General features: G+C 39.6%; 1 protein-coding gene across 2 annotated transcripts in view; it reads left to right on the top strand.

Annotated features, from left to right (window-relative positions):
- The window catches only part of TARS3 (threonyl-tRNA synthetase 3), a 71,336-nt gene extending 53,323 nt beyond the window's left edge, over positions 1-18,013 (top strand). The window contains exons 14-19 of one of the 2 annotated variants that reach the window (XM_024232835.2): positions 874-951; positions 1,035-1,135; positions 10,815-10,919; positions 14,702-14,774; positions 15,768-15,882; positions 17,217-18,013. In XM_024232835.2, coding sequence (XP_024088603.2) covers positions 874-951; positions 1,035-1,135; positions 10,815-10,919; positions 14,702-14,774; positions 15,768-15,882; positions 17,217-17,365 — 621 coding nt within the window. In that variant the 3' untranslated portion in view covers positions 17,366-18,013. Of the gene's footprint in view, positions 1-873; positions 952-1,034; positions 1,136-10,365; positions 10,550-10,814; positions 10,920-14,701; positions 14,775-15,767; positions 15,883-17,216 lie in introns of those variants that run through there. The other variant, XR_008513831.1, reaches the window with a different exon arrangement.
- Positions 18,014-19,088: the final 1,075 nt, after the last annotated feature.

Here is a 19,088-nt window from a genome sequence, read left to right as displayed (position 1 = left end):
GAAAGGCTGCCAGGACTCCAGGAGTCAGCTTTCTTGATGATGGCAGCTTTGGCCCTAAGACTGTGCCACGGCTCTGATTTCCCCATGAGGCGTGTCACTCCCAAGTCTGCCCCTCATGGGCACCCGTATGTTGGAGGTGATGACGGGAGTTTGGCTCATGTTTTGGCAGTACTTTTGGCTAAGGACTTAGGAATGCCCACATGCTTCCCAGGGAAGCTGGATTCACGGGAATACTGGAAGACTCTGGGAAATTTTTCATTAATACACACTTGCACCCTCTCCTTCAATGTGGAACATCTTCACTACAAGCTAAGTTGAAGGCATGTAGTGGCTTAGGCTGAAGACAAAAGTGGAGCCTCATGCTTCCACACCCCTATAAATTATAAGTGACCCTCCCAGATATGTGCAGAGGTGAAGGAAAGGCAAAAAAGAAGCAGTGAGGCCTGCCCTCTTGGCCTTCTTACCCACCCAAACTCCTAGTGGAAGAGGGAGTGTGATCAAGGCTTTCCTGCTTTTTCATGTGTGGAGGCCCGTCGCCAGGAGGCAGAAGCTGGTTGATGTGTAGGGCATAGGGGGCCTGTGTTGGGAGGAGGGCCAAAAGCGTCCCATCCCTAATGCCTACCTGGAATTCACTGGAACAATTTATATATGATCTTTTCTCCCCAACGGAAATGTTTATGTTTCTTGAGAGCAGGTGCCACCTTAATCATCTCTGTGTAGTCCCTGCTCAATAGTTTATTGAATGTAAAAGATGCTCAATAAATATATGTTGAACTAACATAGACTGTAATGAAGAGTTATAGTAACTTTTATGAGCTGTATGTAAAAAAAGATACAATGTATAATTGTATCTTTTTCCTTCTTTTGAAAAAGCAACTGCAGAACAGCTTGATGGACTTCGGAGAACCGTGGAAAATGAACCCAGGAGATGGAGCATTTTATGGCCCTAAAGTGAGTCGACCACACGCTTCAAAACAGCAAAATGTAAAAGAAAAATACTTACTCTCTCTAAGCAAACATTATTTAATTTGTAGATTGACATAAAAATCAAGGATGCTATTGGCAGATACCATCAATGTGCTACAATTCAGCTGGACTTCCAACTGCCTATTAGATTTAATCTCACATATGTTAGGTGAGTGATTCACTGTGATAAATATTATAGTACTAATATTCTAATTCTTTGTCATTTGAGTATTAGCAATACAAAAATAAACATTAGTGAATGTCTAGTATATGTGCTATACACTCAATATATATTTGTTTACCTGATCATAATCCAGTTGGGAATCAACTTGAATTTTCTGGTCTAGTAGGGGGCGGAAGATAAGTAAACATGAGGGTAGAGATATGAACAAAGTTCCATGAAAATATGATCCAGGCTGCTGACTCTCCCTGAGTTACAGGGGGAAGACTTCACAAAATGCTGGCATTGGGTCTGTGTCTTAAGGATGAGATGTTTTCTTGAAAAAGCAGGGAAAAAAAGGCAATTTTATTACTGTAAACCAACAACTTCTTTAAAAAAAATACAGTAAAATTAACTCTTTGTGTGTGTGTGTTGTGTGTACAGCTTGATGGTTATGATTCTGTTGTTCTCTTGTGCTGCTTCTTTGTAGTCACACACTCCTCCTACTCCTAACCCTGGCTACCGTTAATGCGCTCCCCATCACCATAGTTTTGCCCTTTCCAGAATGTCATGTAAACGGAGCCATGCAGTATTGAGCCTTCTGAGACTGGCTTCTTTCGCGTAGCACAGTGCTGTGGAGATGCATCCATGGTTCTGCAAGTGTTGATAGTTTGTTCCTTTCTATCACTGACTAGTGTGCCATTGTGGATCCAATCTCTCATTGAAGGGTGTTTGGGTTGCTTCCAGTTCTTGGTGATTATGAATAGAGCTGCTGTAGATATCAGTGTATAGGTTTTTGTGTGAATAGAAGTTTTCATTTCTTTAGGTTAAATAACTGGGAATGGGTCATATGATAATTAAATATTTAACTTTGTAGAAACTGCCAAACTGTTTTCCAGAGCAGCTGCACCATTTTGCATTCTCACCTGCAATGTGTAAAGAGTTCCAGATGTTCCACATCCTTGCCAGTACTTGATATTGTCAGGTTTTGTTTGTTAAGCAGTTCTAATAGGTGTGTGGTAGTATTTCATTATCTTTTGATTTTACATTTTTTTAGTGGCTAATGATGTTAACATCTTTTCATGTGCTTCTTTGCTATTCATTTATCCTCTCTGGTTAAATGTCTGCCAAAGTCTTTTTGCTCATTTTTAATTGAGTGATTTGTTTTCTTGCTGTTGAGTTTTGAGAATTCTTTATATATTCTAGATACAAGCCCTTGGAGGAATATATGATTTGCAAATATTTTACCCTGGTCTGTAGCTTGCTTTTTCATTTTTTGTAATATCTTTACTTTCCCATTCATCCTGAGTTATTAAATACAGTAAAGTTTAATTTCTCAATTTTTTTCTTTTATGGATCATGCTTTAGCATCACATCTATAAGCTCTGCCTAAGTACAGGCCAAGAAGATTTTCTTCTATGTTTTATATTAAAAGTTTTCTAGTTCTAAGATCTGATTTGAGTTCATTGTTTGTGTAAGATGTGACATTTAGGTCAAGATTCATTGTTTGCATCTAAATGTCTAATTATTCACACATCAAATGATGTGAGAACAGGCCATTATTTCACCATTGACTTGCCTTTGTATCTTTGTTAGAAATTAGTTGGACATGTATATGTGGGTCTGTTTCTAGATTATAAATTCTGTTCTATGGGACCACTGATTATCCCTTTGTTCACTGTGTGAACATCACCAAGTGTGCTTACAGAAACCTAGGTGGTAGAGCCTACTACATACCTACGCTAATATGGTCTAGACTATTGCTTCTAGGCTACAGACCTGTAAAGCATGTTACTGTACTGAATACTGTAGGCAACTGTAACACAGTGGTAAGGTATTTGTGTATCAAAACATATCTCAACATAGAAAAGGTACAGTAAAAATAGGTATAAAAGATAAAAAATGGTGCACTTGTTTAGGACACTTACCATGAATGGAGCTTGCATAACTGGAAGTTGCTGCAGGAGCGTCAGTGAGTAAGTTGTAAGTACATGTGAAGGCCAAGGACATTAGTGTCTACTACCGTAGACGTTATAAACACTGTACATTTAGGCTACACTGAATTTAAATAATTTTTTTCTTCAATAGTAAATTAACCTTAGCTTACTGTAACTTTTTTACTTTATACATTTTTGACATTTTAAAACTTTTGAATCTTTTATTATAGCACTTACCTTAAAACACAAATACATTATAGTTGTACAAAAATTTTTTTTATATCTTTATTCTATAAACATTTTTCTATTAAAAACTTCAAAAATTTTTTACTTTTAAGTTTTTTTGTTAAAAACTAAGACACAAACACGTACATCAGCCTAGTAGCCTAGGCCTACACAAGGCCAAGGTTATCGATATGACTGTCTTCCACCTCCATATCTTGTCCCAGTGGAAGGTTCCAGGGGCAGTAACACGCTTGGAGCTGTCATCACCCGTGATAATGGTGCCTTCTTCTGGAATACCTCCTGAAAGACCAGCCTCAGGCTGTTTTACAACTAACTTTTTTTTTTAAAGTAAGTGAAAGAATACACCTTAAATAACAATTAAAAGTATAGTGTAGGAAATACATAAACCAGTAACATAGTTGTTTATTATCATTATCAAGTATTACGTACAGTACATAATTGTATGTGCTGTCCTTTTATACAGCTGGCAGCATGGTAGATTTATTTACACCAGCGTCACCACAAACACCTGAATAATGGGAAGATTTTTAGCTCCATTCTAATCTTACTGGACCACTGTCATGTATGTGCTCTGTTGTTGGCCAGACCACTGGTGTGCAGTGCATGACTGTATATACACACAGGCACACCTTGTTTTATCGTGCTTCACTGTGTAGCACTTCGCAGATGTTGCATTTTTTATAAACTGAAGGTTTGTGGCAACCCTGTGTCAAGCAAGTCTGTCAGTGCCGTTTTTCCAACAGCGTGGGCTTACTTCATGTCTTTGTGTCACATTTAGGTAATTCTTGCAGTATTTCAAGCTTTTTCGTTATTATTGTATCTGTTACGGTGATTAATGATATTTGATATTACTATTATAATTTTGGGGGGCACCATGAACTATGCCTATTTAAAACAGTGAACTTTATCGATAAATGTTGTCTGTTCTGACCGCTCCACCGGCCACTCCCTAATCTCTCTCCTCCTCAGCCTTCCCTATTCCCTGAGACACAATACCATTGAAATTAGGCTAATGAATAACCCTACAACAGCCTGTAAATATTCAAGTTTAAAGAAGAGTCATAAGTCTCTCACCTTAAGTCAAAAGCTAGAAATGATTAAGCTTGGTGAGGAAGGACTGTTGAAAGCCCAGATAGGCCAAAAGCTCGGCCTCTTGCACCAGTTACCCAAGTTGTGAATGCAAAGGAAAAGCTCTTGAAGGACATTAAAAGTGCTACTCCAGTGAACACAAATGGTAAGGAAGTGAAACAGCCTCCTTGCTGATGTGGAGAAAGTTTCCCTGAAGCCAAAGACTAATCCAGAGCAAAGCCCTAACTTTTCAATTCTGTGAAGACTGAGAGAGGTGAAGAAGCTGCAGAAGCAAAGTTTGAAACTAGCAGAGGTTGGTTCATGAAGTTAAAAGAACCATCTCTGGGGCCAGGTGCAGTGGCTCATGCCTGTAATCCCAGCACTTTGGGAGGCAGTGGCAGGTGGATCACCTGAGGTCAGGAGTTCAAGACCAGCCTGGCCAACTCCATATGGTTGTTGAAACCCCATCTCTATTAAAAATACAAAAATAAAAATAAAAAAATTAGCTGGGCGTGGTGGTGGGTGCCTGTAATCCCAGCTACTTGGGAGGCTGAGGCAGGAGAATTGTGTGAATCCAGGAGGCAGAAGTTGCAGTGAGTCAAGACCATGCCACTGCACAGCCTGGACAACAAGAGTGAAACTCCATCTCAAAAAAAAAAAAAAAAAAGGCCATCTCCATAATATAAAAGTGCAAGGTAAAGCAACAAGTGCTGATGTACAAGCTGCAGCAAGTTATCCAGAAGATCTAGCTAAGATCTAGCTAAGATCAGTGATGAAGATGACAACACTAAACAACAGATTTTCAATATATATGAAACAGCCTTCTATTAGAAGAAGATGCCCTCTAGGACTTTCATAGCTAGAGAGGAAAAGTCAATGACTGGCTTCAAAACTTCAAAGGACAGGCTCACCCTCTTATCAGGAGCTAATGCAGCTGGTTACTTTAAGTTGAAGCCAGTGCTCATTTACCATTCAGAAAATCTTAGAACCCTTGCGAATAATGCTAAATCTACTCTGCCTGTGTTCTAGAAATGGAAAAACAAAGCCTAGATGACAGCACATCTGTTTACAGCATGGTTTACTGAATATTTTAAGCCCACTGTTGAGACCTACTGCTCAGGAAAAAAAAAAAGATTCATTTCAAAAGATTACTGCTCATTGACAATGCACCTGGTCATCCAAGAGCTCTGATGGAGATGTACAAGGAGATTAATGTTTTATCATGCCTATTAACACAGCATCCATTCTGCAGCCCACGGATCAAGGCACAATTTTGACTTTCAAGTCTTGTTATTTAAAAATTCATTTTGGAAGGCATACTACACACTACATGTCATATACATTAACAACCTCATAAGCAATATTATTTTTGTTTTCAATCATAGTACATGTTTTAAAGAGCTTAGGAGGAGAAAATTATATTTACCAAATATTTACCATTTCTGTTGATCTTGTTTCATTCCTGACTTTCCAGGGTTCCCTCTAGTATCATTTCTCATATACCTGAAGATATAAGAGAATAAACAGTTTATTTAAAGCAGGTCGGTTGAAGATGAATTGCCTTATTTTCTTTCATCTGAGAATGTCTTTATTTGGTTGTACTTTCAAAGAAAATAACCTTCTTTGCTTGTACAATTCTGAGTTGATAGTTATTTAGTTTTAATATTTTAAAAACATTGTTTAAAAATATATATTAACTTAGTAGTATGGCAAGAGGACGCTTCTGAGGTTAATGCAAACTTTGAACACTCATCTTTTTTTTTTTTTTTTTTGAGATGAGTCTTGCTCTGTTGCCCAGGCTGGAGTACAGTGGCGCAATCTTGGCTCACTGAAACCTCTGCCTCCTGGGTTCAAGCAATTCTTCTGCCTCAGCCTCCTGAGTAACTGGGACTATAGGCATGCACCACCATGCCTGGCTAAACTTTGTATTTTTAGTGGAGACAGGGTTTCACCATGTTGTCTAGGCTGGTCTCGAACTCCTTACCTCTGCCCACCTCAGCCTCCCAAAGTGCTGAGATTACAGGCATGAGCCACCGATCCTGACCTAGAACACTCATCTTCTAATTTAAAAACAGAGACATCCATTTTTGTGTTAACCTTTGTTGCATCTCATTTCCAGGGTAAGTAGACATGAAATAAAATTTATGAAGGGAAAATATAGAACAATTTTGATGCTTACAATGAGATAAATATTAGAACATTACTGCTCCAATGATTTAGTGAGGATCTCGAAATAAATTCTGAAGTCTTCCAATGTTTGCATTTATTGGAGGGGCTCCTGAGTTCTATCAACTTGTTTTTTCAAGTCTTGTTCTCATCTTATGCATAAATGTTAACGCTTCCCAAAGTAAAAACTTAGCTTTCTTATTTTTACTTTTTATTAAATTTAATACAAAATATGACCTGAGTAGTTAAAAAATATTTTACATTATTTGCAGTAAGATGTCATTAGCCCTTTCAAAGAGCAAATTTTAAAACTTCAATCTGGGTGAAAGATTGGCTAGTTTTATAGAAAGATTTGCTGTCTTAAACTCAAGCTGATTTTTCTATTTTTATGTAAATAACTGAGATGCCATCTTATTAATTCCTCCAAGGTCATGTTTGTAAAATAAACATTAGATGAGAGCTTTCCTGTCATCTACACTATATGTTGTTCAGAGTGTTGAACAAATTTGAGTTCCTAAGTTGTAATCTGTCCTCATATGGTCTATGCTATTTGCATGTGTGCCACTACACACTGAGATGATAACGCTGTACGATTTTAAATGGTAGCAGTTTCTGTAGGCTGTAGGCTGAAATATTTTGATGAACTGCTTAGTTTGGGGATTTTATTTTTTAAGTTATATAATTTATTTTCTTGCAAAGTAAAAACAAAAAATATTGTTACACATCCTTCTGGCTTTTGTGGTTTCTGATGAGAAATATGCAGCAATTTGAGTCACTTTTCCTTTATGTGACACATGATTGTGATGTGTCTGTCTGTGGACTTATTCAAGTCTATGTAGTGGTGGTTTGAACTTCTTGAATCTGTAAGTTATTGGTTTGCGGAAGTTGGATAGTTTTCAGCCATTGTTTTTCCATATTTCTTTTATACTATACCTCCTCTCCTTCTGGGACTCAGGTGACCTGAATATTAGACCTTTTGGTATTTTTCCAGTTTTCTGAGGCTGTTTATGCTTCCTTCAGTCTTTCTTTGTATATCTTTCAGATTGGATACATTCTATTTACTTATCTTCAAATTCACCAACTCTACCATTTCTGTTGCTACTGAATCCATCTAATGACTTTTTAAAACTTTCTGTGATTGTAGTTTTCAGTTCTACAATCTCTGTTGCTCATGTTTTGTATTTCTTGCTGAGACTTTGGTCTTTCCAGTCACTCCAGGTGTGTTTACCTTGCTTCTTGGGGTACAGTTATAATGGCTATTTCTAGCCTTTGGTCATTCCATCATTTGTGTTTTTTTGCTGCTGGACTGTTGTTTGTCTTTTCTTCTCACAAATTGAGAATTTTCCTAATGATTCATATGCTAAGTAATTTAGGATTGTATCCTGAACATCTTGAATATGTTATGAGATGCTGTGTCTTGTTTAAATCCTAAGGTGGTTGTCTTGTTTTGGCAGTGAATCTGCCTGGTTAGGTTCAGGTGGACATTTCCAACGCACTTTTGTGGGCTGTGGTTCGGTGTCAGTTCAGTTATCGAAGGCTTTGTAGTGATATTCAGATCTGTTCCATGTGTTCGCCACCCAGTGGCCAAGTCCCATAGGTCATACCGTGTGCCAAAATGGAAAAGCTTCTGGGAGTTGACCTCTAACTTTTTGCCTGATTGGTACAGTGGAGTTAGTAGGACCCCAAAAAGTCTAATCTGTCTGTTTTGGAGGAACAAGGGTCAGAACTATTAGTAAGAAAGTCAAACCTTCAGGATCCGTCCTACAACAAAATTGCTTAGGGCCATCTGAATGCAAGTGAAACTCCTCATTTAAGGAGGACGTGGAGGAGAAACAAATCAGCCCAGCCAGCTATCATAGGTGTTGTGTGGCAAATGGCGAGTAGGCAAGCAAAGGTGGAAGCAGTGGATTGCAGACCAGGTAAGAAACGATGACAGTTGGAGCCAGGTGGCATAGAGATGAACAAAGTAGGGGTACTGGGAGTGTGTTCTGGAGGAAGAACTGATGTGATTTGCTCAGGTTTATGTATGAGAGGAGAGAGAGAAGCATCAAGGTCGTCATCATGATTGAGCAAGGGTTTTTCCCTAAAAAAGCAGGGGTGGATGAGAGTGTGCTGTTGTCATTAATTACATTCAGCATGCAGAAAGGCATCAGATAAAAGTTAACATTCATTCCTGTGAAATGAACAGAAATTTCCTTATCATGATAAAGAGCCTTTATCAGAAAACAGCAATAACATCTCAACACAGTTGGGAAGAAGATGAATATGACTACTATTTGTATTGTTACTCAAAATTATTCTGAGATTACAAATACATGAAGGCAAGAGATAAAATTATTATTTGTAGATGTTAAAATATAGAGAAATCCAACAGAATCAAATGGAGAAAAGGGAACTAATAATAATGGAAAGTAAAAATGCAAAAATCAGTTTGCCTTCATAATGTTAGCAATCATCTGCTAGGAAATGCAATGGAAAAAACATTTCAGAAGCAACAGCAACAACAAAGTAGAAAATATGAATAAACAACAATAAATATAAATATAGTCATGCATCCCCGTAAATATAGTCATGACAGGGATATGTTTTGAGAAATGTGTCGTTAGGCAATATCATTGTTGTGTGAACATCACAGAGTGTACTTACACAAACCTAGATGACACAGGCCACTACACACTTAAGCTATATGGGATAGCCTATTGCTGCTAGCTACAAACCTGTGCAGAATGTTACTGTACTGAGTGCTGTAGGTACTTGTAACACAAATCACTAGATGATAGGAGTTTTTCAGCTTCCTTGGGTGCAGCACACCAACGTGGCACGTGTATACGTATGTAACAAACCTGCACGTTGTGCACATGTACCCTAGAACTTAAAGTACAATTTTTTTAAAAAAAGAATTTTTCAGCTTCTTTATAATCTCGTGGGACCATCATATCTGCAGTCCATTGTTGACCAAAATATCATTAGGCAACACATGACTATAGATGTTATTTATAAGCATACACTATAAAATTTTCTCCAAGACCACAAAAAAGAGTTATTTAAATGAAGATTCATACCACACTTTGGAATGAGAAGAATCAACATTGTGAAGTTATTCTCTTCAAATTTATCTATTAATCTAATATAATTGTAAGCAAATCCACTGGGGTTATTTTGGGGGAATTTGGCATTCATTCCAATGTTTATCTGATAGCACAGATGTGTAATCATAGTTTATGTCACTATTTGCTCTTCTTAAGTCTAGACATGATTCAAAGAAATGATGGGACAGAAATTTTGGATACCCAGGCTCTGTGAAAGGATCAGTTTGCTTCTCTTTCTTCCCCACACAAAATCAACATGATGGGATATTTAGGAATATTTCATACTGGTTTCAATTTGTGGGATGAATTTCTTCATATACCTGCATAGGAATGGATTCAAGCCGCTCACCCCTACCCCAAAGCTTCCTGTAGGGTCCAGACAGAGGGTTTTGCCTGCAGTTATTCTATAATGGCTCTTAGCAGAAATGGTTGGCAGTGATGATATCCAGTTACAACTCATTTGAAGTAGGTTTAATGAATGGGTTTCTCTGTTTTTATTTGTTTGTTTTATTTTATTATTTATTTGTTAAATTTGTTTCATTTCTTGTAGTAGTAGCTAGCTGGTATAATTTTTAGATAAAAATGTATCAAAAGAACTTTGTAAGTGTCACATGTTACATTTGTTGCAATAATGTGAAATTTATATTTCTGAGAAGCTTGTGCAGAGATCTTGAAGTGGCTTACTTCATTACAATTAAGTCATCATTTGTTTTTTTCATTTTTTTTTCCTAAGGGGAAGAGGGAATAATTAAATATAAGGTACACCTCATGAGGGTTTCAGGGAATTTGACCAATGGACTTCAAGAACACGTATCAGGAACATTTTAAAAATGAAGATTATAATGTGGGAGACAGTGGCAAGAATGGGGGTGCATTTGGATCAGATGAGATTGGCTGTGAGTTGACATTTTGTGAAGGTGAGAGAGGGTATGTGGAAGTTCATTATACTGTTCCCTCTACTTTTGAATATGTTTCAGTGCTCTCTAATAAAAAGTTTTTAAAATAAAAGAAAAAAGATTAGCAAAGAAAGCAATGAGAAAACAAGACAGTCACAGAACAAATAAGGTTAATGGAGAGATCTGATATGACTAATCTAAATCTATTCTCAAAATTAAATATAAGGCTAGAAGATAGTTATTGAATCTTAGGAAAAGACTTAAATGTATAATTTTCATTTTTTAGTAAGGATGGGGATGATAAGAAGAGACCTGTGATCATTCATCGAGCCATTCTGGGATCGGTGGAAAGAATGATAGCCATTCTTTCAGAAAACTATGGCGGAAAATGGTAAGTGACATGGAAAAGAAAAACTACGTGTCTATTATTCTTTTTAATTTTTATTAATTTACTTATTTTTCCTTTTAAAAAATATTTCTATTCTTAAAAAATCATGTGTAAAAGATAAAAGTAGTAACAAAAGAAAGGGCCTTTCCTGCCTTATAATTAGCAAGTGTCCAAACAGCAAATAAAGAATTCTTATTCCATTTACCAGATCAGAAAATAAAAACAAAGGGAGAGTGTCATAAAACTGTACCATTTACCTTTTGGGGGACTCGGTAGAATTAAAGTTATCTTTTTACCTATTTCAAGCCCTTCAGAGATCTAGTTGCTGTCCTGAAAACATGTGACCCACACTAGGTACCACCTCTTGCCCTCCAGCCATCCTTCCTTCAACCCATATTGTTTGCCTTTGGGGTTCCCTACAGCCACTGAGGAGGAAAACACGTAAACCTGATTCATAAATGGCACAAACTCAAAGAGGATGGCTCAGCAGCACAGCCCATTGAGGATGACAGCGGGGAAGGGAAGTGTCCTGAAGTGCAGAGTTTTGAGTGGCGCATCTTGTGCCGGAAGGAAGAATGGCCGGAGATGTGGAGTTACATGTATGCATGGGCTCTAGTTACTGCTTTGGCCACAAAGTCAAAGATTTAGAACTAATTAGATTGAAAAATAAATTACATAGATTTGGGAAGCAGAAATGTGGATGATCACTCAGAATGGGCCAACAGAGGTGGTATTGCCATCAAAAGGCCCCCGCTGTTGAGGAATTTTTCAATATTCCAATACAAGAGGACCCATTCTGTTAAAATCAGCTTCTTTTTTCCCCTAGTTGTTGCTCAGTGGCTCATGGGCAAAGTGGCCACTGGTGGATATGCATGGGCTCAAAAACATGGACTTTGCCTCACTAAGTTCCATCTGGCTACATCTCTTCTGAGAATTCAGGTTGCCATCAGTAGTGATTAATTGTGATCCCCCAGGATGGTACCATAACCTGGGGGAACAGCCAGTGGTCTTGTAGCAGGTTGATTACATTGGATCCCTTTCATCATGTAAGGACCAGTGCCTCGTTCTCACTGAATAGAGACCCACTGTGGATTTTGCTTTGCTCTTCTTTGCTGCCATGCTTCTGCCAGTGGCACCAAATATATACTTATGCGCTGCCAGGAACACAACAGTGCTTCTGACTATGAAAGAGATTTTATAGCAAATAAGTAAAGCATTGCACTGGCATTATGGGACTCACTACTATCACCATGCACTCAGAAGCAAGTGGCTTTACTAGCAGTTATGGCACCAGCTGGCAGACAACATCTTGTGATGATGTATCCTAGTATGTGGAAATGCTGCAAACCAGCAACCACCTGTGAAATTTCTACCTCCCAGTCCATTTTTAGAAATTGGCTAAGCATCTGCTGATGCAGTTTAGCTCTCTCTTCAGAAACTACTGCCCCCACTGCTACTATTGCTGGGCACAGTCCCTGCAGCTCCCACTGTGGACACTGGGCACCAGATGATACTGCTAGGATCACTGCAACCAGTTCCTCCAAAAGCTCCATGTCTCTGCATCACCTTTCCTTGCCATGATGGATTCCATGTGGTGCCTCCTTATCCACTCTGTCTTAAGTCAGAGTGCCGTGTTTATACATTAGCAGAACCTAGATCACACCCATGCATACTACCATTCATGTCCATTGAGGCTGAGGAAGCAAATTTTTGAGCAGGAAACATAAGGTGGAAAGTTTCCCAAACAAGTGTCTTCCAAAAGTCCTGGGTAGCTGGAGAGTCTGTGTATGTTCCTGATATTTTGTGATCATAGAGAAATACACTTAGGTATCGTGGAGTTTCTAAGCTGTTGAAGTTACAGTTAAGCCAAAAGTATGGGTATGAATATGTATGCCACCTGAGTATGAGTTAACATGTTTATATTTCTTTCCAGTTGGTTTTAAATAGTTTACCATAGGTGAGAGATGATGGTGTTTTGCATTAGAATGGTTGCAGTGAAAGTGGTTTAAAGAAAAGAGAGAGAACTAGTGAAATAGGAGATGGAGAGGGAGACAGGAGGTGGTTGGGGCCAGTGCACTGAGCATGCCTTCCTTTGTCGCAGAGACTGAGGTATACTCCCCGCACTTCATAAATCCAGACTTCAGACAGCAGTCAGGCTTGCGGGGAAATCTCCCCAGGAGCCAAAAGTAAAGATGGCTAAAATGTGGGTCCTTTAGGGGAGGAGGGCTGGGGATGGGATAAGGACAGAGCTCAAAAGGAAACATGTACTTTCGGTTATATACCCTGTATTTCTGTGTTCTACCATTTATCATGTATTGTTTTGTGTTTGTAATTTGAGAATAAATATATAAATATGCACATTCATAAAATACTATCTGAAATAGTCCTCCTTGCATGTCCTTTCACCTTCAGACTAAATACTCACTATGACAGGGAAAGGGCAAACACGTCCCACAGCGGACACTGCTTATACCTACCCTGCCATCTTTTTTTTTTCTAGAAAAATTATATTTTGAAATAATTGTAGGTTTGCATGTTGTTGTAAGAAGTTATATAGAGGCCAGATGTGGTGGCTCACGCCTGTAATCCCAACCTTTGGGAGGCCGAGGTGGGTGGATCACCTGAGGTCGGGAGTTCAAGACCAGCCTGGCCAACATGGTGAAACCCCGTCTCTACTGAAAATACAAAAATTAGCTGGGTGTGGTGGCGATGGCTGTAATCCCAGCTACTCAGGAGGCTGAGCCAGGAGAATCACTTGAACTTGGGAGGCAGAGGTTGCAGTAAGCCGAGATCATGCCACTGCACTCTAGCCTGGGTGAGCAAGACTCCATCTCAAAAAAAATAAAAAAGAAGTTATATAGAGAAGTCCAGCACACTCTTTACCCAGTTTTCCCCAATGGTAACATCTTGCAAAACTAGATACAGTATCACAACCAAGAACTAGACATTGAGACTGTCCACCAACCTTGTTCAGATTTCACCAGCCTCACATGCACTCATTTGTGTGAATGTGTATTTAGCTGTGTCACATGGACAGATGGTGTAAGACCACCAGTCAAGGCACAGGACAGTTCATCACTTGTAAGGCTCCCTCCTGCTCCCCTTTTTTCCCCACACTCAAACCATCCCACCCTGTCCTCTTATCTGACAACCATGAACTTGTTCTCTAGCTCCATCATTTTGTACATAAAGAATATTACATAAATGGATTTACACAGTACACAAACTTTTGAAGTAGGCTTTTTTTTTCACTCAGTGGAATTCCCTTAACAGCCATCCATGTTGTTTTGTTTCGAGATAAATTAGTTGGTTCCTTTTTTTTTTTTTTTTTTTGCTGATGGTGTTCCACGTTCCACAGTGTGGATGCACCATGGTTTGACCATTCACCCGCTAAAGGACATTTGGGGTGTGTGTTTCCCGTTTGGGGCTATTATAAATAAAGCTGCTATGGACGTTAGTGTGCAGTATTGTGTGTGAACATGCGCTTTCATTTCTCTGGGACAAATGCCAGGAGTGCAATTGCTGGGGCACACAGTAAGTGCACGCTCAGCCCTTTGGGTTGTCTGCCAGCTCATTCTACCTACACTTGTGCTATCAAAATTCCAAAATGCTCCTTTTGTTTACTTTGCTGCCTTCAAACTTTAATATAATTTGGTTTTCTTGCATGCCGCACTACTGAAACTGCCCTCTTGTGAAGTCTTTAAAAGAATCTTTGGTTATTTGAAAATCATGTAATAAGTAGCCATTATTACACTTTGAAAATACATATTTTATATATTTTTCAGGCCTTTCTGGCTATCTCCTCGTCAGGTGATGGTCATCCCTGTGGGGCCAACTTGTGAAAAATATGCACTTCAGGTAAAATCAGAGATGTTTAAAGTACATAATAATCTTGCATGTATTCTGTGTAGGCCATCGATTTGGAGTGTCCTTCATGCTTTAAAATATTGCAGAACTGACACATTAACTTAAACTGTGTTTTCAGCAGTTGGGAGTAACACATGAATCGTCTCTGCAGCTGTATCAGAACTATTTCATTTCTTAGTGTTTTTTGAGAAATTAGTATTTTAAAACATATCATAATTATTCATTTCTACACAGCTCTATTAGGGAAGAATATTTTCTGTTGCTGTGTCACAAGTGACCCCAAAACTTAGCAGCTTTAAACAACAAACATTGATGATGTCACAGTTCCTATGAGTCAGGGTCTGGGAGCAGCTCAGCTGGCGGATTCTGGCGTCTCCTGCGCTGCAGTCAAGCTGTCGGCCAGGGCTGCGGACCTCGGGGCTCACTCACGGTTGCTGGAGGCAGCGCCTCACCACCTGGGTGCTTCACAGGTTGCCTGAATGTCCTCACTGCGGACCTCGGGGCTCACTCACGGTTGCTGGAGGCAGCGCCTCACCACCTGGGTGCTTCACAGGTTGCCTGAATGTCCTCACTGCGGACCTCGGGGCTCACTCACGGTTGCTGGAGGCAGCGCCTCACCACCTGGGTGCTTCACAGGTTGCCTGAATGTCCTCACTGCGGCCCTCGGGGCTCACTCACGGTTGCTGGAGGCAGCGCCTCACCACCTGGGTGCTACACAGGTTGCCTGAATGTCCTCACTGCACGGTGGCTGGTTTCCCCCAGAGCGAGTGATCTGAGAGAGGTGGGAGCTGCAGGCTTTTATAAACTAGTCTCAGAAATGATGCGCCGACACTTCCGCACTTCTTTATGGTCACGAAGACCCGCTCCGGTATAGTGAGCAGGGAGCTATACAAGGGTGTGAATACCAAGAGTGGGGAACAGCGGGGGTCTTCTTGGAGGCTAGGTACCATAATGTAACAGTAAAGGTGTTTCCCTTTCTTCTAGGTATCCAGTGAATTTTTTGAAGAAGGATTTATGGCTGACGTTGACTTAGATCACAGTTGTACACTAAATAAGAAAATACGAAATGCACAGCTGGCTCAGTATAATTTTATTTTGGGTAATTTAAGTTTGTATATATTTTTCCAAATGCTTTTTTTTTCACTTCAGTTCCAAAAGACCAAATAAGAAATATGGTTCAACTACTTGATTATCATGATTTGTCTATTTAATACTTATACAAAAAGAAGAGTCCATAGCATTCCTCGCTTAGCTGTTCCTAGGTCCTCTTTGTTGTTTGCTGGGAGAAGAGTTGTAAAGTTTCACCTAAATCCCCTGGGATAGTTTTACAGCAATAGTTAATATTGCAAGCCAACAATGAAAACAACTGTGAAAATGATCCCATCAGTAGAATTATATACTTTATATTTCAGCCTCACAGGCCTGTAATATTTTCCCTCACTTTTCTGGCTTATTAGGAAACTTTGGGAATAAACTAACAGAAAGAAAAGATCCCAAATTTAAAATGATCCAAAGGAAAAGATTTAGATGAAAAGTAAAATGTCCTTTTAGCACATGACTAATTAGATGCAGAATCTAAAATTTAGGCTTTAAAAATGATTCCAAAATTAAGAGAAACTAACACTGATATAACTGCAGGCATAGTATTGCTCTTTCTTTTAAGTTGAGAGTCTGTAGAAGGCAAAATAAATATGCATAGCATTGTTCTATTGACAGTGTTTCATTGATAATGTTTGACATCATAGTAGGCATTGTGGTGTTTCAATCAGGCTTCTTATGGTGGCAGAAATCTCAACTTGGTTTAGACAAAGACAGCATTTGTTTGGTCTTGGAGTTCCGATGACATGAAAGGTAGAATTAAATAGCCAAACCACTAGAAGAGCAATCAGGAGCTCAACCCTCACCAGGACTGTTTCTCCCCATTTCTGGTTCCTGTCTTGCTCTGGTTCTTTATGCTTCCCTTGAGTATCTACTTTATTCCACTTATCTGCAGACCGGTTTCTTCCTTCTGTGTGGCAAGAAGCATGGCTGTAGATGCCTGCATCATCTCACAATATGGGTCACTAGAGTGAACAGACTTTTTACCCACATTCCAGAAAGTTCTGGCTGGCTCGCTTGGGTCTGGTGTCCACCCCTTGGCTCATTAGGTATGCCAGGTGGAGTCAGTGTGAGTCTGTAAGAGCTCCCCGCTCTCATCTGCACCCTAGGACCACAAGAGCTGTTCTCTCAAGTGGACAATAGAGAAATAGAGAGATGGGATCAGAAGTCATTCCTTCCCTCAAGAAAATTAACTATGAGAGGATGAACATAATGCTCATTAGATGATATTTAATAGTAATGAAGAAAAACTTGATAAAAACATGTCATGGGACTGCTGACTTAATGTCTGGTAAATTGCCAATTTAAAATACATTTCTTTACCTTTTTCTGCAGTGGTTGGAGAAAAGGAAAAGATAGATAATGCTGTAAACGTGCGAACAAGAGACAACAAAATTCATGGAGAGATTTTAGTAACTTCTGCCATTGATAAACTGAAGAATCTCAAGAAGACACGGACACTCAATGCTGAGGAGGACTTTTGAAGTCCTTCCCTGGATATTTGCTTCTGTGTAACTTTGTTTTGACGCTTAAAAATGTATTTTTCTTAACATGTTAGTACTTCTGAGACTTTGGAGCCACTGATGGGGGTCCACTCACGGCCTCAGCTGAGAAAGGAGACAATGAATGTGTAGCTGACATGTACAAAGTTTAATTTATTAATGTCCACAGGGGACATTTAGAGGGCACCATGGGAAATTTTCCAGCAATCAGTGCCTTGAGAAACTTAAATGGGGAAATATTATTCATTGAAAAAGTGAAACCAAACACTAGGAAATGATTATGAAATGATAGTGATTTTCAAAAGATGGGCTTCAAATAAAAGTCTGCAGAGTGTTTTTTTTTTAAATATGAGGGAAAATCTTATTTTCTAATATGTCTCAGGTATTTTTATGACTTTTACTAAAATTCACACTGAAACTTTATCTTCAAAATTGGAATCATTACTTAATTTTAACTAACCAACAACCACAAAAGCAGCAGCTACTACTAAGTATTGGATTACTGACAAAGGAATTCAGTTTTGTGGAATCTGTTTGCACTATAGGTTAAGAGTTGCCATTTAAATGTTTCTTATTCATAATTAGGTTTTGTTCCGCTTTAGAAAAAAATAAATTCCCAAATGAATTGCATCAGTGTTTCCAGTGTTTCAGCTGTGGGCTTCTACCACAATTAAGCTGCTCACCTAGATTTAAGTTACTTTTTTGATGGGATGACATTCCATGGATTTATATACTGAAATGGGTTTCAGATTTTACAGAGAGGAATGCTCTACGTACTCAGAACTGAATTAAAATGGCATTATGTCAATAGAGACTTCAGCTACCAAACAAGAAGTATTATTTTGCGATATGCTGTGAAATTCAAAAGAAATGTAAGAAATAATCTCTTTTCAATGTACTGATCATTTAGTTAACTTCCTGAGGGATGTGAACAGTGAAACAGTTGGCAAACAAAACAATATATACCAGACTTGTGTAGTAGTATAAAGTGCTGATTGTGTGATACGATTTTTATTTATTTTTTGAGACGAGTCTCGCTCTGTCGCCCAGGCTGGAGTGCAGTGGCGCGATCTGGGCTCACTGCAACCTCCGCTTCCCCGGTTTAGGCGATTCTCCTGCCTCAGCTTCTCGAGTAGCGCGCGCCCCCACGCCTGGCTAATTTTTTGTATTTTTAGTAGAGACGGGGTTTCACCGTGTTAGCCAGGATGGTTTCGATTTCCTAACCTCGTGATCCGCCCGCCTGGGCCTCCCGAAGTGCTGGGATTACAGGCGTGATTCACCGCGCCCGGCCGTGATACGATTTTTAAAGCTAACATTCAGGGCTTATGTGCAGGCACTTTTCCATGTATTTTTTTAAAATCATTCAGCAAACATGCACGTGACGAGGTGGTAGTCGGAAGACCCCGGAATGAATGATCCCGCAGCACGTGGGTGGGAGGAGAGCACATGTCACCAGCACGGTTTCTTCCAGGTGTGCTGTGACAGAAACTGGCAAGGGTCTCCGCAAGCTGGGGCCTGAGCGCGGCTCCCCAGACGGCCGCGACCTTCCCAGGCAGGGCTGGGCTCTGGCCTCTCCCCTCACTTCCCAGCGCCTCGGGCCATCCCGCTTCTCCCGGTCTGAGAGGAACTTTCTGGAAGTGCTGCGTATCTTCAAGAGGCTGGCCAGAAGTGAAAGCCGCCGCAGGCCTGAGCGCCCGCCCCAGGG

This window comes from Pongo abelii, chromosome 16, assembly GCF_028885655.2.
Source record: "Pongo abelii isolate AG06213 chromosome 16, NHGRI_mPonAbe1-v2.0_pri, whole genome shotgun sequence".
NCBI classification, from domain to species: Eukaryota; Metazoa; Chordata; class Mammalia; order Primates; family Hominidae; genus Pongo; species Pongo abelii.
The sequence above is the reverse complement of the archived record's forward strand: the minus strand, read 5'-3'. Positions and strand labels throughout refer to the sequence as shown.